The sequence below is a fragment of the Coptis chinensis genome, chromosome 2 (genome assembly GCF_015680905.1).
Source record: "Coptis chinensis isolate HL-2020 chromosome 2, ASM1568090v1, whole genome shotgun sequence".
Taxonomy (NCBI): Eukaryota; Viridiplantae; Streptophyta; class Magnoliopsida; order Ranunculales; family Ranunculaceae; genus Coptis; species Coptis chinensis.
Genome location: NC_141457.1, coordinates 83,753,864 through 83,777,976, shown reverse-complemented (window position 1 = coordinate 83,777,976; position 24,113 = coordinate 83,753,864). Strand labels below are relative to the sequence as shown.

General features: G+C 44.0%; 3 protein-coding genes across 3 annotated transcripts; 1 reads left to right on the top strand and 2 right to left on the bottom strand.

The window, feature by feature from the left end:
* Nucleotides 1–1,334: 1,334 nt before the first annotated feature.
* LOC147518383 (exopolygalacturonase-like) lies at nucleotides 1,335–5,779 on the bottom strand. The gene is made up of 3 exons (XM_086593903.1): nucleotides 5,768–5,779; nucleotides 5,490–5,666; nucleotides 1,335–1,607 (listed from the first exon to the last, which is right to left on the bottom strand). Exons 1-3 carry the CDS (start codon nucleotides 5,777–5,779, stop codon nucleotides 1,335–1,337), a joined length of 462 nt encoding a protein of 153 aa, XP_086450029.1.
* Nucleotides 5,780–8,266: 2,487 nt separating this feature from the next.
* Nucleotides 8,267–9,013, top strand: LOC147518382 (uncharacterized). Its single transcript, XM_086593902.1, has one exon. The coding sequence runs from the start codon at nucleotides 8,267–8,269 to the stop codon at nucleotides 9,011–9,013; it is 747 nt and encodes a 248-aa protein (XP_086450028.1).
* A 13,221-nt stretch (nucleotides 9,014–22,234) lies between these two features.
* Nucleotides 22,235–24,113, bottom strand: LOC147518381 (uncharacterized). Its single transcript, XM_086593901.1, has 3 exons — nucleotides 23,889–24,113; nucleotides 23,168–23,789; nucleotides 22,235–22,869 (listed from the first exon to the last, which is right to left on the bottom strand). The coding sequence occupies exons 1-3, from the start codon at nucleotides 24,111–24,113 to the stop codon at nucleotides 22,235–22,237; spliced, it is 1,482 nt and encodes a 493-aa protein (XP_086450027.1).

Below are 24,113 nucleotides of genomic sequence, written 5' to 3'. Positions count from 1 at the left end.
TGTTTGCAATCAATATTTTTGAAATTAAGGCTATCAAGAAAATCGAGCCTACATTAAAGAAGCGGCTTCTTGTATTGAAATTGTTGGTACTGCACTTGTATTATGTGCAAATACATAACACAATAATGTAAAAACCCACAAAACAAAAAGAATAGGCACAATAGTATTTGCTAAATAAAAAATAATATTTAGTTAATAGCTATAAGCAATATTTGTAGCGCTTAACCGTCCCTTCAAGTCTAAAAGCTACATCAAACAATCTTATCCAGTGCCCATATAAAATCAATATTTCGTTAACAGTAGTGGGCTCTTCCCATGCTAGTACATGATAGACAGGGAGGAACGTAAGGCGACAAACACAAAGATCATAACAAAATGACATTCTTAGGACAGTCTTTTGTTTGTTTTGAAGGCATTATGTGAGGAATGAACAATTTCAAAAAAAATTAAGAACTCCATTGCACACGATGCTATAATGCTAACCTTCTCTTGCAAGAAGTCCAAAATTTTATTGTTAGTTCCATTTGTACCTCTTTCCCGATATATACTTTCCTTGAGATCCAGGTACCTTTCACAGAAAATCCAATAACAATTTCCCTGTGCAATGCAAAAAGCCTAATTCCAACATTTTTTTTTATAACAGGACATGCACATGTAAACTTGTAAAGTTCAATTTTTATCCAATCAAGCATGCATGTTCATCCCTAATCCTATCAAATGAGATGAATCCCCAAACACCCAAAAATAAACACGTTACAACAACTACCTAGAATCAAATAGAGTACATTAGAATAATAGAATAATATGACAGAAAACTCAATTACTATTTTTCAAGGAACCTAGAAGTTCATTCACATAACATAAATAAACCAACAGGCGTAAGGCTCCATAAATAAAAATCTTGCATGACATATATATGATTAATTTTGGGCTCAGTGATAGTAATTCTTGTAGCAGATATCTGAAATAAAGCTTGCAATCAGTATAAAACAGTGATGCAATATGCATGCATGAATGTTAGATCACAGAAGAAGCTTGAATTATTTGTTTTAAAGAGCTTCCATCCTCTCCATAAATTGAGGAATAATAACTTCCACAGTGGTGGTAGTAACAACGGTGTGGTGGCTTCCATTGCATCTACAACAAAAAATCATTTGCAGCAATGTTAGGAGGAAAAATGTATAAAAGAACAATGTAAATAAAAATAAAAATAAACAAAACCTCCAAATCTTCGTTGAGGAGTACTTCTAGCATACTTTGACATCCCCATTGGTCCACCAACATCAATTACTCCCTAAATCCAAATTAATTAGGAAACTTGTTAAAAACGGTCTTCAAAAAGTGATGCCAGTTATGGTAACATGAGAATTGCCATGTCCAATGGAAATACAGTCATCACCTGTGCCGATGACTGAGTTCGAAATTAAAACACCTGTCAACCTCTCAATGTGAATCCCATCTGTGTTAGGATTGTTGGCTGGAGCACTGATTTTGATCCATGTTCCATGGAAGTCCTTACAATCTAGTAGCACAATGTGGAAGAACTTGCTGTTCGTAGACGTTATCCCTCTCAATCTTGTTTTTGTCATTGATAAAAACTTCACATTCTGGAACCATGACAAAGTATTTCAAAAACTAATCTATAGCTAGATGAAAACATCGTTTTCAAATTATAGCTAGTACCAAGACTGGAGGACTAAATAACTAGCAACTCATAACTGAAAATGAACAACTACCAATGTAACGCTCGTATTTTTAAATACGTATTTTTCTATTTATTATTTATTTATTTATTTATTTTCAAAATTCGTCGGATTGGACTCGGGATACGTGGGCCTGGTTTTGGGCCCGAGTCGGTGTTGGGCTTGGGTTTCGGACCCAAGTATATAAACACATTTTTCTAGAAAATAGGGTTCATAAAAAAATAAAATATATTAAAAATGGAGGCAAAGCTTGAAGCTCGTTGGCTGGAGCGTTGGAGCGCGACGGCTTGGACTAGGAGGGATTTGTCGGGTTTTAATACAGGTGAGTAGCTATTTTGCTATTTCACCAGATTTGTAGTTTTCGTATGTCGGTATAATGTCTACTATTTCTGTTTTTATACTGTTTATTATCCTATTTTATTCGACGTCGTGCGTGTCGTATTTAATAAACTTTGTTAAATATCGAAATTTGATTGAACTGTTAAAGCTTTGGAAGCTTGAAGCTTCGACAGACATTAATGGCGGCGCTAGAGAACTCGCCAGTAAAATTTTTGTGTGGACTGTCATTGTTGGTTGTTGTATGGTATGATGATGGGTTGTAGATTCGTGGGGAGAGGTTTGAGTGAGTGCTGGAGGTTTGATCGTCGGTGATTGGATGAGCTGTTCAAGCTCTGAAGACGTCGTTAATGGTGGCCTTCGGTATGGAGAAAGTCTTTGTCGCCCGTAGTAGTGGTTTGTATGGATTGTTGATAATGGGTTGAAGTTGGGTTGGGTGGTGCGTGATGTCGGGGCAGTGAAGCGTTGAGGGAGGCGTTAATGGCGTTACTGCCATTACTGTGATACTGGGACTTGGGGTTTATGCGTGTAAAATCGTTTGAACTGTTTTGTTTTAGATTTGGTGGGTTGTTGATGTAGGAGGATTAAAATCGGTGGGTTTGATTGGGTGGTTGTGTGGAGGTCGACGGTGGTCGATCCGGTGGTGGCAGTTGGAGAAGATGCACTGTTCACCGATTTGGGCCTTGGGCTTAGCTAGTTTAATTGGTTGGGCCGGATTCTATTTTAGAGGGTTGGGTCCGATTATGTTCTAAAGTATTGGGCCAGTTCATTTCTATTTTTGTTTGGGCCCTTTTTCCTATTAGTTGATAACTTGTTATGGGCCATTCTAATTTTTGTAATTGTGGGCGGTTTTCTCTTATTTTTGGACCCAATCTCTTAACACATTTTGTGCCCGCTTTCTAATATTGGTTTGGGGCCAGTCCATAGGACTTAAAATAGATCTAATTGGGTCTTTAAATGTTTGGACTTTCGGGTTATAAGGTTTGGGCTTGGCCAGTTGGGTCCGAACCATTACCTTGGTCATGAGCCCATGAGCCATGCACCTTTGACCTTAGCCATGAACCATGGCTATGACCATGGACTTGTCGAACATGGAAACGACAGTTTGACTTTGACAATGATGTGTCGACTTTGACTTTGACTTTGACCATGCCAGTTTGACTTTGACTTTGACCATTGACCATTTACCGTTGACTTTGACCAATGACGGTTGACTTTGACCTTTGACCTTAGCCATGAACCATGGCTATGACTATGAACCTGTTGAACATAGAAACAACAGTTTGACTTTGACTTTGACCTTTGACTTTGACCATGCCAGTTTGACTTTTACCATGACATGTTGACCATGACGTTTTGACTTTGACTTTGACCGGCCAGGTGGAATGTTGACTTTTCCAGTTTTTCTCATATTTGATTTTATGGACTATTGTAATAATAAAATGTTGTCGAACATTATATAACGTTGTTTGTCATTATCTAATTATGATTTGGCGTGAGTAGTGTGTAAAAGTATATATATATTGGGCTTTGATTGTGGACCGTAGATCCGCTTTAATTGTGTTACATTTTATGTTGTAAATTATATGGACAAATCAAATGTTGAAATTCTGTGGAAGCTGATATAAATTTGGTTGTCATTATCTAATTAAGATTTGACGTTGATATTGTGACACTATGTAATATGTTGGGATATATATATTGAATGCAATAGTTTTGGAGACATAGATGTATAAAAGCTTTATTATTTTATATGTGAGATGCTACTATGAGGTAGTATAATATGTGTGGATATTTTCCCACGGGTTTGTGGCGTAGTGCAATAATATATTGGCACGTGAAATAATAAAAGTGGTTACGAGATATAATTGAGATATTTCTAAATAGTGTGGCTTAGTGCAATAAGGTAATTGACCTGCACGTGATGTAGTGGAATTATTATGAGTCATAGATGGATGACACCGAATAAATTACGTAATCGAAAATCCTAGAACGACTACCACAACTCATGTGATCTGCCCTGTGTGGGCGTATTTAATATATAAGATGTTGATATATAAGATGTTGTATATATATGAGATGTTGATTGACCCATGTGTTGGGCAATCGTATTTAATAGTGGCTTGATATATAAGATGTTGATATATAAGATGTTGTATATATATGAGATGTTGATTGACCCATGTGTTGGGCAATCGTAGCCGAATAGTGGCTTGATTATTCCGTTCGCAAATATTGAAGCGAGGGCCAGCGATATTTTATCTTTGAATAGGGGCATTACTTATATAATGGCTTCCGTGTGTGAGGATTTACAGTGTCGCGCGCATCCCGCTTCGGGAGGTGGTTACGCCGCGAGTGGTACATTATATAAGGGGAGGCATGTGGATGTACATGTTCGGCATTGGGTAGCGATTGTGGTAGCTAGGGAAACTAGGTAAGACATAGATACGACGTGATTTTAGGGACACACAAAGAAAGCCTGAAATAATCTAATTATGGTAATATGTTTGGTTGGTTATTTGTTTAGTTAGAACCTAAGGCGCCTCGATGGAGGAACTACATGCCTTATTTATGATGCGTATAGTTTGTTGTGTGGTTAGTGGGAAGTTAAGGCGCCTCAGTGGAAGAACTACCTGCCCTAATTATTGTATTTGAGTATGTTATATTAGTCGTTGAAAGTTAAGGCGCCTCGGTGGAGGAACTAATTGCCGTATGGATTATGTATATATTTGTATAAGTATATGTTGTTTTTAGAGCTACTCACACCAGCATTTTTATAATGTTGACCCGATTTGCATGTTTGCTTATCGGTGTGTTCATTCAATGAACATAGTTGATAAGTTTTGACAGTTTAGTGTTGAAGAAGAGTGGTTCTTTGCTTGTGGTTTTGCGTAACGTTGCATCTCGAGATTTGTTTTGTTTTCCCTTGAGGTGATATAGAATTTCAGTCTAGACAATGTTTTTGTATTTTCATTTGTAAATTTTATTAAAGAGTTATTGAAAGGAGAGTTGTAACCTAATCTTATTTGTGAATCTTTGTCATGAAGAAGACTTTTGTTTAAGTTAAAAAATTTATTGGTTTTTATTATCCGCATATTTAAACCGCTTATGGGTTTTGGGAGTTGAGAGTCGTCACACCCTCGAGAGATCGAAGAGTCGGGACAAATAATGTTTTTCCGAATTCTGTCGAAATTCGGGGTGTGACAACCAAGTTAGTATATATGCAGCTAAACCCAAGCTGCCAGCAGTCTAATGTCTGCCTGATTCTTCCATTAGCTCGCCAAATTAACAAAGAAGTTTAAGCTATGAGCATATTCTTAGGCTGTTCACATAAAACCATGTTCAAACTACGTTTCATTTTACCGATAGTCATGTGTAGCTCAAGAGGCATTCTCCCAATTCTCTCTAGGTAAAAACTTAAGAATCAATTCTTATTTACGGCATACTTACACTTGGAAGAAGTTTGCAGTTTTTGTTGGTTGAGCAATTGTTGAGGGGCCAAGATGAGGCACCTTGACCATCAAATGTCCCACCTCCTGTCAAGGTCAAGCCTTCCACCCATCCAAACTCAATCCAATCAGACGAAGATCCAAAACTCCTCAAGCCATTTGGTGCCTTTAGTAAACCCTACAGATTCCAAGCAAATTAGTCAAACTGGAATAGGATGAGATCATCCAATTTATACAAATCAAGATATTGCAGGGTTGTATGTGAGAGTTAAAGCTTGCCTGCATTTGCATAGTTACGGAATTCAAACTCTCGCAAGGCCCCAAAAATTAGATTGGTCCGATTGAATATGTGCCTTTAGGTATCAAAAGAGTCACATCACCAGTAGACTTACACGCTGCTTTCCAAGCCGATGTGAAGGCCTAAATTCAAAATCCCCAAAGCATTGTTAGACAGTGAATTGTATCAAACAACTGGAGAAGGAAATCGAGTAGCCTTGGAGCTGCTTTTATCATGCATATAAATATGATGTATTGATTTACATAGGGGAATTGAAACTTTTTTGCCCTAGTGCACTTGGACCCCGGTGTGTTTATCAGTGGTTTGTGACTCAAGTCTACTCTGTTGCTAGTTGCTACTACTTGTGTGAGCCTCGTTGCTGATTCAGATGGTAATCGCATAAAATAATCATATTATCAATGAGGGATGTAGCGGATTTGATAAGGGTGCTGAGAGACAAAAAGAACTAATAGAGTACATACATTTGTTGTTACATCAAAAAATAATTAAGCATTATATAACTCAAGTTATTACTAAGCAAGTAAACATCTACAGAGTTAATATTAACTAGGGTTAGATAGACTTACCCCGATACCCCCCCCCCCCCCATTTGTAAGATCCAACGGTCAGATTTCTCCATCTGAAAAAAAATAATTCATCTCGTAGCCGTTGGAGGGTATCACTAATATTTTTGAAAATGGGGGGTAACACTAATTGCAACTATTAATGGGGTAAGTCTAACTAACCCTATTAACTAAATGAATTATGCCATACAAATATACAATAACAGTCAAAAAGTATTTGTAGTGGTAGGATCTGCGATATAAAGGATGAGTGGTAATGCGACCTGATGCGAGCCAAGGTAGCGGGAACCGAGGAGTAGGGGATCGACATGGGGATGGACCCGAAACAAGATATGTGGGGAACTCGTGAGTACAGTAGCAGACCGCGGTCACATGGGTGCACAGCAGGTACCCTACACATGGCAGAAAGGGGAGCGAGGGATGAAAGGACAGGTGGACGGCTGCGATGAGAGACAAGGGTGTATAAAAAGAACAGTGAAAGAGAGTGAAAAAGGGAGGACGGAGAAAGAAAACTAGGGAGGCTAGACCTAGGAAAGAAAAAAGAGATAGTGAGTGTGATATTAGAGGTACAACATATGGCGCCATCTGTGGGGAACGAGATCTAGACAACTGGAGAAATGGCCACAAGAGTGAAGAGAGGAGTAGGAAGGCTAAGGAAGGTGGTGGTTGCAGAGGAGGAGGGGGAGTCAGTGAGGAGTGATAGGGGAGAGCAAGGCGGAGAAGAGACCACCGCGTTGGTGTCGGAGGGAACACGACTATTACATGAGGAAATAGCGAGGTTGAGGGAAGAAAACGACGGGCTTCAGAGGGAGAAGGAAACCATAGAGGAGTCAGAGAGAGAGGCGTTTGAGTCGGAGAAAGAGGAGGGGAGGCCCAACTTGGCGGACAATGTGTTACTTGGACTCATGAGGGAGCAAGTGAGGGAAATGATAGCTAGTGACCTAAAAGCGAATCTGGAGCAAGCTAAAGGCATAAGTGGAGCGGCGAACCAGGTGGTGGCGGGGCTGAACCGCAACCCATTAGCGGACGTAATCTGGAAGTCTGAGGTCCCAAAGCGGTTCAATCAGCCTAGATTTGAGAGGTATGACGGGAAGGGAGATCCGACATATCACATCCACCATTTCCGACAACAGATGTCGTTGTGGCAAGAACCTAGATATGATGGACTGCGATGTATGATGTTCCCCGTAAGCTTAAAGGGGGGAGCTTCCGACTGGTATTACCAGTTGCTGTCGAAGAGTATAAACAATTTTCAAGAGTTAGAGCAAGCTTTTGTGGACCACTTCATATACCAGAAAAAGTAGGTAGTAGATATCGCGGCTCTGTTCAACGTAAGACAGAGATCCGCGGAGTCGGTGAGAGACTTCTTATGTCTTCAAGGCGGAGACGCTGAAGGTGGAAAACTTGGATGAAAGAACCGTGGTGATTGCGTTTGAAAGAGGGTTACGCCCGGGAACTAAGGTACACGAGTCTGTGGCCAAGAACGAGATCGCGATATTACAAGATTTATATCCGAGGGTGGAGAAATATATAAGATATGAAGACACTATACAGAAGGAGGTGAAGAGGCCGGGGAAGGTCATGTTGTCATTGGAAAGAAGCGAGGATCGCGAAAGATACGAAGCATCAGACAAGGGAAGTAGTGGGTATCGGGGATACTCTTTGCGGCCCGAGAGGGAGAGAAACGAAGTCAGAAAGGAGTATAGGGAGAGAAAACCTTATCGGGAACTAGAACCAACACCGTTGAACCGGCCGCTGAGTGAAATATTGTTGCTGATTTAGAATGTGCAAGGCTATGAGGGGCCGCGGCCGCGAAACAAACCAGATGAAATACCAGGTAAGCCTTATTGTGCTTACCATCAGATACAGAACCATGAGACGAATGAATGCTACGCACTTAAGTGGTTAGTACAGAGGATGATAGGGAAGGGGTTACTGAAGAAGTTTACAACAGGGAAAGGGAAAGAGGAGCAGGTACTAGATCAGGGGAGGATATTGGGGACAATCAATGTTATTTTCAGCGGGGAGATTTTGAGTCACAATGCCCACCGAGATAGGATAAGACAAATTGTGAGCATACAACAAGTCAATGAAATATCAGGACACTCGCGGCCAGCCCCATGGTCTGCGGCTGAAAGGGGGAGCATAGTGTTTATTGAGGCGAACTTAAAGGAGGTTGACTCCCCGCATGAGAAAGCGTTGGTAATCACAGTGGCAATGGGTAACTACATGGTGAAAAGGGTACTAGTTGATTGCAACAGTGCTGTGGATTTGTTGTTCAGAGGGACAATGGAGGAGATGAAGATTGACAGGAAGCAGTTGAGACCATCGCAGACTAATTTGTATGGTTTCAATGGAAGCATGACTGAGCCTTTAGGAGAACTCTTGCTCCCGGTGACAACGGGACTGGTGACAGTGTTCTCTCGATTCAAGGTGGTGGATGCCAATTCACAGTACAATGCCATTCTAGGAAGGCGGTGGATTCACGAGATGAAAGCAGTACCATCCACTTACTTCCAAGTGATCCGATTTCCCACCCTGACAGAGATGTATGAGGTTCGCGGTGATCAGGTGATGGCGAGGAATAGTCATCAGGAGACAGTGAAGAGGTTGATTCGAGGGGATGAGGGAGAGACATCGAACCCTAGGAAAAGGCAGGCATAGCAATTACAGTATGCCTCTGCGGAGGGGGAGGCGGAGATGACGGCGGCACCGAAGACTCTTGATGAGGTTGAGATAGTAAATTTGGGGATGGGGGAGGAAGAGAAGTTTACTTCAGTAGGGTCCAGTTTGCCTGAGGAGTGGAAGAACAACTGATACAGTTCCTCTCTGATAATAAAGATGTCTTTGCTTGGATAATAGAGGATATCACCGGATTAAACCCAGATTTTGCATGTCATCGTTTGCACATGAGGGAAAATGCTAAGCTAGTGAGAAAAAAGTTGCAAAGCGTTAGGCCGAAGTATGCAGAGGGAATCCGCGAGGAGGTTGCAAGGTTAAAAGGAGCAGGAATAATACGAGAAGTGGAGTTCACAGATTGGTTGTCCAACATCATCGCGATACCAAAAAAGAATGGTAAGGTACGTATGTGCGTCGATTTCACAGATGTCAACTCAAAATGCGCTAAAGACAGCTATCCTATGCCGCGAGTGGATGAGCTAGTGGACCGAACGGCGGGATTCAAAATATTCTCATTCATGGACGCGTCAATGGGGTATAACCAGGTCGCGATGTATGAACTGGATTAGGAGAAGACGTCATTCATAGTGGAAGGAGGTACATATTGTTATACGAGGATGCCGTTCGGTTTGAAGAATGTCGGGGCCACTTTCCAGCGGCTGGGAGAGAAAATGTTCAAGAGCAAGATCCGAAAGGGAATCGAAATATATATAGATGAAATGGTGGAAAAAAGTATGTCGGAAGAAGAGCACTTAGAGGGCCTGAGGGAGACATTTAGCATACTGTGATCACACAATTTAAAGCTCAATCTAGAAAAGTGCACATTTGGGGTGACCATAGGAAAGTTTCTGGGATACATTGTGACTCATCGAGGAATATAAGCCAATCCCGAGCAAATACGAGCACTGATAGAGATGTCGTTGCCGCAGAATATTAAAGAAGTAGACCGGCTAGCGGGAAGAGTCGCGGCATTGAACCGATTCATTTCTAAGTTGTTAGATATGTGTAGCTAGGCCGCTTTATCAATTATTAAGGAGTACGCTGGGCTTCGTTTGGACTGCAGAGTGCGAGGAAGCGTTTCAAGAACTTAAGGGTTATTTGGGCAAGACACCTTTGCTGTCGCGGCCAGAACAGGGAGAGAGGTTGTACCTATACTTGGGGGTTACAGAGTATGCAGTAAGTTCAGTCCTCGTCTGAGTGGTTGATAAGGTTGAAAAACCGGTATACTTCTAAAGTAAAACCTTGTTGGATGCGGAGACCCGGTACAGTAGAGTGGAGAAGTATGCTTTGGTAATTATATTCTCAGCATTGAAGTTGAAATATTACTTTGAAGCACATTCGGTAGTGGTGGTGACAAATATGCCCCTCAAGCAAGCACTGAAAACAGAGAAGTCCGGAAGAATGCTAAAATGGGCAGTGATGTTGAGTTATTATGAAGTTCAATATCAAATAAGGACTGCGGAAAAAGCACAGGCAGTGGCTGAGTTTTTGGCAGGGTTCCCAGCGGAGGATCCTACGTGGGGGGAGAAGATGGTCATGGAGCCTGAATATGAGGGGGAACTAGACTTGCTAGATCCATGGGATAAACGGAATGGATGGAGAGTGTTCGCGGACGGTTCGGCCATAGACACATGCAGTGGAATAGGCGTAGTAGTGGTTACTCTAGATAATGACAGGATTGAGTTGTCAATGAAGTTGGGGTTCGCGCGCAGCAACCAATAATGAGTAAGAATATAAGGCAGTGATAGCGGGATTAGGAATGGCAAAGGATTTGGGAGTGGACGAGTTGACGGTGGACTCAGACTCAAACTTGGTGGTGTGTCAGGCAAATGGAGGTTTTGTTGCTAAATGCGAGCGAATATCGAGGTATTTGGAAATTGTGCACAACAGAGCAGCGAAGTTCAAAAAGATCGGGTTCATTCATTTGGGTCGTGGTGAGAACAGACTTACGGATGCCCTGGCTTATGTCGCAGCTGTAATACCAGGGTCAGAAGAGAGAACCATAAAAGTAAGGAGGTTGGAGAAACCGAGAATTAAGAGGGTGGTGGAAATATATCAGACCGTGGAAGGGATATGAGGATGGATGGACCCTATTAAGCACTTTCTATCCGAAGGAGAGGTGATTGATAAGAAAAAGAGAAGAAGGTTGTAACAAACTTCGCAAAGATACACTCTGGTAGAGGGGGAGGTGTACATAAAGAATTTCGATGGACCGCTGCTGAGGTGCCTAGGGCCGAGCCTGGCGCAAGAAGTACTGGCAGAATTACATGCAGGGGACTGTGGGAGCCATTCGGTAGGAAGAACCACAGCACATCGGTTGCTGACGCAGGGTTACTTTTGGCCTCATATGAAAAGAGACGCGGTAGAGTTTGCTAAAAGATGTGGAAAATGCTAGAGGTTTTCTCAGTTAATATTTGCACCAGTAGAGTCGCTGCACAATGTATCAAGTCTGTGGCTGTTTACCATGTGGGCCATGGATATTGTGGGTCCGCTGCCAATGGCCAGCGGTAAGAGGAGATACATGCTAGCCGCTACATATTATTTTACCAAATGGATAGAGGCTGTGGCTTTGCATCAGGTGAAGGAGGAGCAAGTGATTAAATTTTTATGGGAAAACATCATATCCAGGTTTGGATTCCCACATTCCATCATAGCGGACAATGGAACACAGTTCATGGTCAAAAGTGAAAGAGTTTTTGTAGGCTTATAATGTGAAACAGGGGTTCTCAGCTCCCTATAATCCTGAGGGGAATTGACAGGCCGAATCATTTAACAAGACCATAATGAACAACCTCAAATGAAAGTTAGAAGATAGAAAAGGGGCGTGGGCCGATGAATTGAGTCATGTGCTCTGGGCTTACCGTACCACACCGCGAACCTCCACTAGAGAGACTCCTTTCTCGTTAGCATACGACATAGAGGCAGTGATCCCATCAAAGATGGTGGCATCCATGACCCGCACTAAGGCTGTCGAAGGGGGTTTGAATTGGGGCATACTGTCTAAAGACTTGAACTTGGCTGAGGAAAGGAGGGACACGACACGAGTCAGATTAGAGGAGTATCACCGACGCCTGCAAAGGCAGTACAACAAGAGGCTGAAGCCGCGACAATTTCAAGTGGGAGACTTTGTACTCCGCAGAGTGACTCCAAGCACCAAGAAAGTAAATGACATAAAGATGGGACCAAATTAGGAGGGACCCTACACGGTGGTGGATGTCGGAGGGGCTGACACCTACAAGTTACGGACCATGGAAAGGAAGCTGATAGAGAGGCCTTGGAATGTAAGAATGTTGAAAAAGTTTTATGTTTAAATGTAACACCAGTCCGGGGCAAGGGACTTAGGCTGTTTGCAAATATATAATACAATGACACTTTTGAGAAATTGAGAAGGCGAATCAAACTTAGGGGCAAAGAGAGTTGCCCTCCAGCAGGCTCATTAGCCTTAGAGAGATAGTGGGGAGGAGCCCTTCATAGATAGCACGTCCGAATCAAACATAGGGGCAAGGGGAATTGCCTCTAATAGGCTCATCAACCTCAGTGAGACAATGAGGGTCGCCCTTCGCACGTAAAGGTCGAATCAAATTTAGGGGCAAAGAGGGTTGCCCCCCAATAGGCTCATTAACCTCAGAGGGATAACGGGAGGGGGGGGGGGGGGAGGAGCCCTTCGCGGACAGCACGTCCGAATCAAACTTAGGGGCAAGGTGTTGCCCCCAGCAGGTTCATCAGTCTCAGAGAGACAGCGGGGGGACAAGTCCTTCGTGGACATCATGTCCGAATCAAACTTAGGGACAAAGTGAGTTGCCCCCAAACTGATTTATGAGCCAAAAGAGTTGCCATAGTGGGCTGCCTAGGAAGAAAATGCATTGAGCATGGATTTACACCAGTTAACGATGAGAGAGACAATTGGGGAAGCAAGAACGAAATATGAAGGAGATTATATCTCAAACTATTGTGCAAGAGAGAAAGAGCATACAGATTCCAAGAGGGATTAATATTTGGTTACACAAAAATAGGAACAATAAAATATGCAACTGAAGCATAGGGAAAGAAAGAAAATATCCATAGTGTCAAATACATGCCCAAAAGCAATGGCATACAAAACATCAACAACATGAGACTTTCAAAGGCCAACAAGAGACAAAGTTTCTTCCAGATTCAAAAACCATAACCACGAGTTCAGAGTGTGTTGGAGGGGGGCTCTGTAGAGGGTGTGTCTGCAGTAGTAGTTGCTGTTTTAGGGATGATGTCCTCCGCAGCATCTTCAGGGTGCTCCTCTACTTCATTTAGCACCTCAGTTATCGCAGCATCTTCAGAGTTCTCTTCCGTAGCCACTTCAGCAGGGGTGGACGACTTATCGAGTAGGAGGCGTCCCTCCTTGAGAAGCCGATCGTGTTCTTCTTGAAGTTTCTTGGCCACCCTTTTGTTTGCCAGAGCTTTGAAGCGGCTTTGGAGAGTGACCATATCCGCCTTGTGCTGCTCTAAAAGTGCCGCAGTATTTTCTTGATGCTGCAGAGCAAGAGCGTCCAGAGTAGATTGGTGCTGCTGGAGGAAGGTTGTACGCTGGTGACTTAAGTGTTCATTGACCGTATCCATATATAGCTGGTGGTTGGTCTCCGTAGTCTTCAATTCATCCTAGGCTTGGGTTTTGGCTAGGTCCGCGGCTTCTAACTCCAGTTGGAGTCGGGCACAAGTGGCTAGCTCTCAGGCCATTGGGACTGCTGGATTCCTTCTCCAGAGAATCCACCTTGGCCCGAGCGCTGAAGAAATTGCGGATCATGTAGGAGATGTCAAGGCTCATCTAAAAGCAAGAAGGACAACAAGTCAGAAATGAAAGAGGGAGGAACAAGCAGGGCGGGGATAAAAGAGGGTACCTTCTCCCAGATAGTGTATAGCGAAGTACGATGGAGATCAAAGGTGTCACCTTCTGCGTAGGCCATATCTTTCGGCAGATGGGAACCGTAGAAGAGAGAGGAGGCCACAGCAGGATTTTTGAGAGCCAAGTCCGTGACATTCACTTTACGGTTGCGCACCTTAAAAGTTGGGGCAAACACTGCTAGGGCAATATCTCAGTTAGAGGGGAGGGTTGTTTCCTTACCTGGCCGGCAGGCAAGCTCAGCAGGGGCCTTAGGTGCAGCGGCTCGGACGATAGGAGGAGGTTCCTCAGACACAGTGGTCCTCAGTCGCTTACTTGGCGGCCTATCAGCCGGATTACCCACCGCGGTGGGAGAGATTTCCATCACTTCATCATCATCCTCATCACTGTCAAACAGCTTCATTTTCGTGACATCCATGTCTGCGAAGGGAGAGAGTGGAGGAGTATACTAATCTTCCCAGGTGGAAATGGACTTGTAGGAGGGAAGGTTTTCTAGAGCGAAGGGGGAAATGGCTTCACTGGATGCAAGGGTAGTGTGAGAGTGAGAGGAGTCGCGAAGTGGGTGGCGGCGGGAAGTATGGTGTCTAGAACGCTTTTTGGAAGGAGGCGAAGCTCGTGGTTTTCTTTCTTTGGGGGGAGGCGGACGGTAAAAGGGAGTGGAAAAGCCCGCAAAGTTGTGAAGGGACGGGGCCTCTAACAGAGGGGTGCCTGTGGTGGGATGGAGGTGCAAAAGGGTAGCTTGAGTTGGACCGAGACCGCGGAGTCTTTAAAAAATGGGACAGATGGTCCCTGAGTAAATTCGAGATTTGGAATCAGGCCGCCAACCTGCAAAGAAAGACAACTGGGAAAATGTTAGTAGTGCAGATTAAATGCAAGAAGAGACAGAGGCTATAGTGAGACTTACCACTGGATTGGAAGGCAAGATGGTTAAGTGTCAACCCGGATGGGAGGTCCGCGGACAAGAAATTTCCGGAGACATACATCGGATAGTGATGCCATTGTTTATCGGAGGTGGTGATGCGGAGTAAAAATGATTTCTTTTTAGGGCGGACACAAAAGGATTGATACCCCACACTAACGTCCTTGGTGGTTGTCTTTATGAAGTAGTGGGAGACCATATCGCGGTATGTCAGTTTGGGATCACCAGATCTATTGTAGTAGTTCGCGGCATACATCAGCCTCCAGAAGTTTCCAATGCCTTGCTAGGGAGGGATGTTGAAGTAATTACACACTTCAACGTCTAATAAGGTGAGTGGAAGCCGCAGTCCGGCGACAATTTGGCCTACAGAGACTACAAGATACCCCGGCCACAGGGGAACTAAATGCGGGTAGTGGGTGACAGATGACACATGCTCTATAATGATGTCAGCAGGGATTCTATAGGCAGCCCTAATCACACCTAAATTAGGTCTACGATATCGGGACGGGGGCGGCAACGGGGGGATGAATTGTCCAGATGTGGACGGGTCCCCAGTAGCAACCACAGGAGGTGGAGAGGCCACCTCGGTAGATCGGGAAGAGTAGGAGTTCTCAAAAGTCGTTGTCGACATCGAGAGGGGAAGATGAACAGTTACTATGCAAAGGGAAAGAAAGAGGCAAAGAAAATCACTAAGACAAAGGGGAGAAAGACAAAGAAAAACACACTTGAATCGGAATCCCAGTGTATAAGAGCCAGACCAAAGCGAACGCCGAAGGGTCAAGTGGATCGGAGTGAGTGGGAAGGGGAAGAGCGGCTGGAGAAAGATAGGAGTGTAAATGAAGAAAAACGAAGTGAAGTGAGGGAAGATGAAGGAATGAGCGGGACTTTAAATAGGGGAAGGGTAAAAGGGTAATATCCTTAGGGTGAAGAAACTGAAAAGTCGGCAGGTGGTCCAGCAGATGAGTGGCACATGGAGGCTCAGAATATGAAGGGGCAGTGACAAGATGCGCATGATGAGTACTCATTGCAACACACGCATATCGATGTGTTGTCAAAAAAGGGGCGGCTGGGTGCTGCGGCAAGCAAGGAACTAGTATTCTCGACCTCGGGCTTATATCGGGCCGCAGAGTCGAGAAGGGGCATCTGTAGTGGTAGGATCTGCGATATAAAGGATGAGTGGTAATGCGACCTGATGCGAGCTAAGGTAGTGGGAACCGAAGAGTAGGGGATTGACATGGGGATGGACCCGAAGCAAGATATGCAGGGAACTCGTGAGTACAGTAGCAGACTGCGGTCACGCGGGTGCACGACAAGAACCATACATGTGGCAGAAAGGGGAGCGAGGGATGAAAAGACAGGTGGACAGCTGCGATAGGAGACAAGGGTGTATAAAAAGAACAGTGAAAGAGAGAGAAAAGGGAGGACGGAGAAAGAAAACTAGGGAGGCTAGACCTAGGAAAGAAAAGAGAGATAGTGAGTGTGATATTAGAGGTACAACATTATTCAAACACTAAATGAGATGATGACAAAAAGAAATAATAAGCTAAAGAGATCAAAAGGTCATACCAGTGTACGTAATGGAAAAAGGTCACTAACCCACCACTTCGAGTATAGTACTGGATTCACTATAATGTACGAAAAGTAACAACAAAGAATTGAGAACATAAGATGTAATTATGTTGGGAGTGAAGATTTTTTTACTCTACTTTTGTCAGAATTTTGATTTTGAGGAGAAGCATTTTTTGGGGCGGTGAGGAAACAGGAAAAGACAGTGCAGCAGTGATTGAAGAGAAGAAAGCCAAGAGCAGAACTTGAAGAGAACAAAATATGGATTTGATATTTTGATCAAATTCATTTCCTTTTCTCCAGATTCTCTTTTGGGCTAGTTTTGGGTTTCATAATTGCTTCCAGCAGAACTCGGCAGCGAACTAAAAATGGAATCCTACCCGCAACTCTAGCTTTTCAAACGCGTTTTTCTATTTGAAATAGGTGATGGCTATAAACTGATTTTGATGTTGACACAAAACCAAGAGATTAAAATAGGGCTATGGAGAATGGAGATCGATCGATTGAAAAGAAATGGCTTCATGGGTTTTGATGAAACGTTTTTTATTTTTGTTATTTCTGTATTTGGTGTTGGATTTGTTGGTTTAGGTTTTTTTTTGTTTTGCTTTTTTCATTATTATTTGTTTATAAAATTAAAATTTGGGGAGGTCATAATAATTTTAAAATAGTAGAGGGAGAATTAAACAAATGTGGGGAGGTGTTACTAATTATTATTCCATCTGATTTTTTAAGAGCCAATCATATTGCTCGGGGTGCAAAACAGAGCGATATGGTGAGGAGAGAGAATGTGCGCGAGCTTATATATATATATATATAATAGTGACTCTCCAATCTCCATGACAGATTAGGGGAAAATACCTTAACATAATGTATGATCAGTAAGAATCATACTTATTAGAGTATGAACAATGAGATATCAGCTGATTGTTCATACATATTTAGGGTATGAACGATCACTATTCATACATCAACATGACCTATGAACACTCATTATTTATACATATTTAGGATATGAACAATCAATGTTCATATTTCAATATAATGTATGATCAGTAAGAACACTTATTAGAGTATGAATAATCACTGTTTATACCTCAACATAAGCTATGAACGATCATTGTTCATATATATATTGTATGAGGTACGTTCACCAATTTGGGTATGACCAATCACATTAACACAAGTATGCGAACCGTGCTACGCATCGGTGTTTTTTCAAGTTTTTAAACCTGTCGCTCTAACATCTCTCGTATAGTATGATTTTTTGAATTCTAGTTTTAATCTAAAAAATAATATAAAAACATTATGAGGGGTTGAATATAATTTCAGTGACGTGAAGGAGGTTTTCTAAATTATTTTAAATGATATGAATCTAATTCTAATTTTAATAAAGTGAGGGAGTTTTTTGTAAATTATTTAAAAAAAAGGAAGCTTATTAGAATAAGTAAGGGAGGTGGTTCTAAAATCTTAAAATAGAGAGATTAGAAATATATTGTTCGGTTGAGAAGTGTACCTCCTAAAGATCCGACTATAATATAATATTTAATGGGGGTAATTATTTAATTTAAGTGGCATTAGAGAGGTGTTTCTAAATTATTAATAAAAAAGAGATATTGTTCAAATTATATTAATAAAAGTAGGGCTTAATCTAAATTTAGTGAGGGAGGTGTTTCTAAATTAAGTAAATAAAGATATCTTAAATTGTATATATATTGGGAAGGGTATTCCGGAATACCCGGCTATCATATAATATAAGTATGCAAACCGTGCTACGCATCAAGGTTTTTTTTTTTTTGAAGTCTTGAAACCCGTCATTCGAGATCGATAATTAGCATGATTTTTTTGGATTCTAATTGTAATTACATAGGGGAGACACATCTAATTTAATATAAGGGATAATTATGTTATTTAAGTGACATTAGGGAGTTTTTTTTTTTTCTAAATTATTAATAAAAGAGGGCTTGTTCTAAATTCAAGGAGAAAAATGGAGAATAATTATATAATTTAAGTTACATTAGGGGGGTTCTTATAAATTATTAATAAATGGGGGGTTTCTAATTTTTGTGAGGGAGGTGTTTATAAATTGACTAAATAGGGAGATTTCAATTTGCCTACTCGATAGTGGAGAATGGGTTCCTCAAAACCCAACTATCATATAGTGTGAAATAAGGTATGAACACTCATTGTTCATAGCATGTAAAACGATAGAAAATGTAAAATTGAAAAATATTTATTTCAAATCCGGGGGCTATTTGTCCTTACGAGTTTTTTTCACTCAAAAATTGTGTTAGATCTCACTTGCTCCTCTACTCACCCTCTCCTACAACTCTAGGTATATCCTCTTAGAATACTGAAAAAGTCGTCCCTCTCTATCTCCTCCTCTTTCACTTTATACTATTATCCTCTATCATCTTAACCATCCACCTGTCTCCCCATCTCGCGGCCCCTATCTTCCACGTGTAGGGTATCTGTACCCTAGCTTAAGGTTTGCGGATCGATTCTGTGCACCCCTCCTTCGCGGTATATGTTGCCCCCGGTTCACCTCACCACTGATCTGTCCCCTCCCAGATCCTACCACTGCAGATGCCCCCTCTTGAGGCCGCGATCCGCCATAGGTCAGGAGGTCGAGAGTCCTTACACTCCCTCTCTTCGACAGCCGCGATCTATCCCCGTCACTGTGCCCTTGGGTCTTGCGTGTTCAGCACGCACAATGTGTCAGTGTCTCTTCGAGTTCCGTGCACCCACGTGTCACTTTTTGGCTGGTCCTTGTGGGTGCCTCCTCGATTTCAGCGCCTCCCAATTACGGTTTTACACTTCCCCTTATAAAAGCCCGCTTAAACTCCTCTCTCTCCCATTCAGATTCTTCCTCTCGCAATTTGCTCTTCTTCTATATCCTCTCGTATTTTCGCTTCGCTGGTTGGTAGTTGTGCTCCTGGTGTTTGCTCCATCACCCGCCTCCCAACACCGGATTACTCCTCTCAGTATTCTCAGGTTTGTTTCTTTCTCCCACTCTCATTCTTATACGTTGTTTTCTTCTATAGAGTGGCTATCATTCCACTCCCCCTTTCGTAAACTGTTCGTCTTCTTTTCTAGCTTGGATTCTTTTTCCAATGTCGGACGCCGATTCCGACAATTCTTCTTCCTCTACCTCCAACACGGTGGGCTCGCCCTCTCCGTCAGACCCTTCAGAGGCCCCATCCACTTCAGGATAACAATTAGCTCTCCCCCCCACCGCCGCCTCGCAGTCGTAGACCTAATTTAGAGGCGATCAAGGCGGCCTACGACATCCCCGCGGATGTCGTCCTAGAGCACGTGCCTGACCTCACCCATTTTCTACACTTAGTCCCCCATAAGCTGGGGTGTCTGGTAGTCATGGTAGGGCAGATTGTCGCTGGCTTTCGTCTTCCCCTAACTCTTTTGGATGTCACGGTATGCAACCATTTTAACATCCCTCCCTGCCAGGGTATTGGTAATTTTTTGCACATTATGTATGCCGCGAACCATTATAACAAGTCTGGCGTGCCCAAAATAACCTGCCGCGACATGGTCGCTCATTATTATATAAAAATAAAGAAGCACCAAGTATGTTAGCGTCAGTTACCATTCTTTCTGTGTCCGCCCCAAGAAATTGTCATTTGTCCTACGCGTCACTTCTTCGGACAAGATGTGGCACCACTACCCGCTGTATGTCTCTGGAAACTTTCTGTCTGCGGATCTACCTCCTGCCTTGACTCTCACTCATCTCGCCTTTCTGCCTAGTGGTGAGTTCCCCTAGCCCCTTTCCCTTTGCATGTGTTGCTCGCTATAAGACTCTAACACTTTGATTCCCTTTCTCTGTGTAGGTTGGAATCCAGACTCGAAGTCCAGCCATTATGCCGGAGTGTACTCCACCATATTTCAGAGGCTCCGCGACCTAGGCACTTCTCAAGCTGCGATCCTGGGAGTTGACCTGACCACTTGCACCCCTCTACTGTCTGACCCTCAGTTGCAAACCATCGATGCCTATAACGCCCCCTTTTATCGACCTCCCCCTCCAAAGGAACACAAACCTCGAGCTTTCCCTCCAGCCCAAAGGCCCCCCACTCAAAAGCCTTGCCCCCGCCATGCTCGCACTCGCCGCCCTGCGCATCGCTCTGTTCACTTGCCATTTATCCGCCAATCCTCTAGTTCTTACCAGTCTCTAGCCACTTGGGAAGATCAATACCACTCCCCTAACTCCCCCACTGCGGCCTCCCCCTGCTCCGATATAAATGCCTCTAAGAGAAAGCTGTTTGACAGCGGTTCAGACGATGACGTTGTGATGGAAGTCGCTCCTTCCGCCCACGCAGCTCCTCCTCCCGGGCTGATTCTCAAGCGTCCACGAACCACGGCTACTGATGCACCTATCTCAATAGTCACAGCTCCCCCTCCCGCTGCTCCGGCTCGCCATACACAGCGGCCAGGAAAGGAGGCCACTGATCCCCTGCCTACTTTTTGCCCTACATTCAAAGTCCGCAGCCGCACTGTCAACATCCAGGACTCGGCTTTGGACAATCCAGTTGTCGCCTCCTCCTTATTCTATGGGTCCCATCTTCCCAAGGGCATGGCGTACGAGGAGGAAAGTTCCTTTGACCAGCATCGAACCTCATTCTACACCGGCTGGGAGAAGGTGCACTTTAATTCTGTTCCTTTCTCTATTTTTATCATCCACCCAGGGGTGTTAACCCCTTTCTCTTTCTCAGGTGAGCTTGGACATCTCATATATGATCCGCGGACTGTTCGGCGCCCGGTCCAAAGTGGAATCCCTAGAGGCCGAAGTCCTTTGCCTAGGGGCTTTGAAGGAGACCTGCGACCAACTCAAACTAGATTTGGAGGCCGCAACCCTGGATAAGGTTAAGGTTCAGGATGAGCTCAGGGGGGTCGAGGCTTCTCATCAAGCTTACATGGACAAAGTCAACGACCGCTTAAGTAATCAGCGAGAGACCCTTCTTCAGTAACACTCCGAAGCCCTGGCCGCCCTCTCTCATCAGCACAAGGAAGCCACTGCCGCTCTTTTAACACAACATGAGTTGGACATGGATAACCTTCAAGAGCGCTTCAAGTCCCAGGCGGACAAAAGGGTGGCCAAAAAGGTCAAGGAGGAACATGACCGCCTTGTCAAAGAGGGCAGGCTTCTTCCTGAACACCCTTCCCCCATGGACGAGTCCGCAGCTGCCTTGGTTCCCAAACCCCCTACTGATGCTCTGGAATCCAGCAGTCTTCCTGTCCTAGTGGCCGAGGTCATTGATGCAGCCGCGGACGCGGCAATTAATGATGCTGCGAATGCTGTAATTGCTGAAGACGTTTAAATTGATGACTGTAATTGACTTTTATGACTCCTGTAATTTGTTTTCATTTTGCTACATTGTATTCTCTATTTCCAATGGCATGTTTTGCTACGTCCGGCCTCTTTTACTCTTGGTTGATGACTCGTCTTTCTCCCTTGACTAGCTCTTTTTTATCTAGGTCACAGGATTATTTCCTTCTTGGGGGGCAACTACTCTTGCCCACCGCCCTCTCCGCTCACCTCGGACCCTCTGTCCGCGAAAAGAGGGCAACCCGTCTTGCCCCTAGTTCGCCGCAGACCTCATGTCTGAGGAGGGGCAACTCTTCTTGCTTTTTATGGAGATTTGAAACTCTCTCTCGCAAAAAGGCAACTCGACTTGCCCTCATCTCATTTTAGACCATACGTCAGTGAAGGGCTCACCCCCTTCACGATCTCCACTCTTATACTTGATCAAAACATAAAGCAACATTGTCCACTCAAAAGTGCTATGGTATTATATATTTACAAATAGCTCATGTAGTTGATGATAGCTTCATATTACATTCACTGATGAAACTTTTTCAACAATCTCACGTTCCATGGTCTCTCTACTAATCTTCCCTCCAGGGTTTGCAACTTGTATGTGTCTGCTCCTCCCACGTCTACCACGGCATAGGGTCCTTCCCAACTCGGACCCAATTTCCCCTCACTTGCTTTCTTGGTGTTGGGGGTCACTCTGCAAAGCACCAGGTCTCCTACTTTGAATCTTCTCACTTTCACCCTCTTGTTGTATTGCCTTTGGATGCGGCGATGATACTCCTCTAGCCTTATGCGCATGGTATCCCTTCTTTCTTCGGCCAGATTCATATCCCTAACCAGAATGCCCCAGTTTGACCCATCTTCCACAGCTTGGGTTCGTGTGGTAGCCGTCACCATCTCTGGTGGGATCACAGCCTCTATGCCATAGGCCAAAGAAAAGGGAGTCTCCCTAGTGGTTGTCCGTGGTGTCGTTCGATAAGCCCACAATACATGGTTTAATTCGTCGGCCCACGCCCCCTTTTTATCCTCCAACTTCCTCTTAAGGTTGTTAAGTATGGTTTTGTTAGAAGACTCAGCCTGTCCATTGCCCTCAGGGTTGTATGGGGCCGAGAACCCCTGCTTCACCTGATATGCTTGTAAAAACTCCCTCACTTTTGAGCCTGTGAATTGGGTTCCGTTGTCCGCGATAATAGCATAGGGCAGCCCGAACCGACATATTATGTTCTCCCAAGAGAATTTGACCACTTGGGTCTCTTTTACCTACTGCAGCGGCACGACCTCAATCCATTTTGTAAAATAGTCGGTAGCAGCCAACATGAATCTCCTTTTACCCCTGGCCATGGGCAGTGGTCCCACTATATCGAGGGCCCACATCGCGAACGGCCATGGACTGGACACATTGTGCAGCGGCTCAGCTGGGGCAAAAAATCAACTGAGAAAACCTCTGGCATTTATCACATTTTTTGGCAAACTCTACTGCATCCCTCTTCATGTGAGGCCAAAAGTATCCTTGCGTCAATAGCCGATGGGCCGTTGTTCTACCCGCCGAATGGCTTCCGCAATCTCCCCTGTGTAACTCAGCTAGCACCTCTTGCGCCAACCTCGGCCCTAGACACTTCAGTAAAGGCCCGTTGAAATTCTTCCTGTACAATTCCCCTCCCATCAATGTATACCTCTGAGTCGCCTGCTCCAGTCTCCTCCTCTCTTTCTTGTCAATCACCTCATATCTAGACAAGAATTGCTTGATATGCTCCATCCATCCTTCATCCTCTTCCGCAGCATTCAGTATTTCTGGAGTTTCCTCGGTACTCAGTCTTTCTAATTTTTTCACTTTAATAATCCTCTCCTTCGACCCTAGCATGGTGGCAGCCACATATGCAAGAGCATCTGCGTGGCGGTTCTCTCCGTGGTTCAAATGTACGAATCTGATCTGTGTGAACTTTGCCGCCCATCTACGTAAAACTTCCAAATATTTCGCCATCCGAGGGCATCTTGCTGCAAACCCGCCGTTAGCCTGACACACCACCAGATTCGAGTCTGAGTATACGGTGAGCTTTTTCACTCCCAGATCCTCAGCCATCTACAGGCCCGCAATCACTGTTTCATATTTCGACTCATTATTGGAAGTCGCGAATCCCAACTTCATCGTTTGTTATATCCTATTGTTTTCCGGAGTAACCAGCACAACACCTATTCTGCTGCCTGCATCTGTCGCCGATCCATCCGCGAATACCCTCCAACCATTCCTCTCGTCCCACGAGTTCAAGCGGTCTTGTTCCTCTTCTCGTTCAGGTTCCAGGACCATCTCCTCCCCCCCACGTAGGATCCTCCACTGGAAATTCTGCCAAGAACTCCGCCACTGCCTGAGCTTTCTCTGCCGTTCTGATTTGATATTGGATCTCAT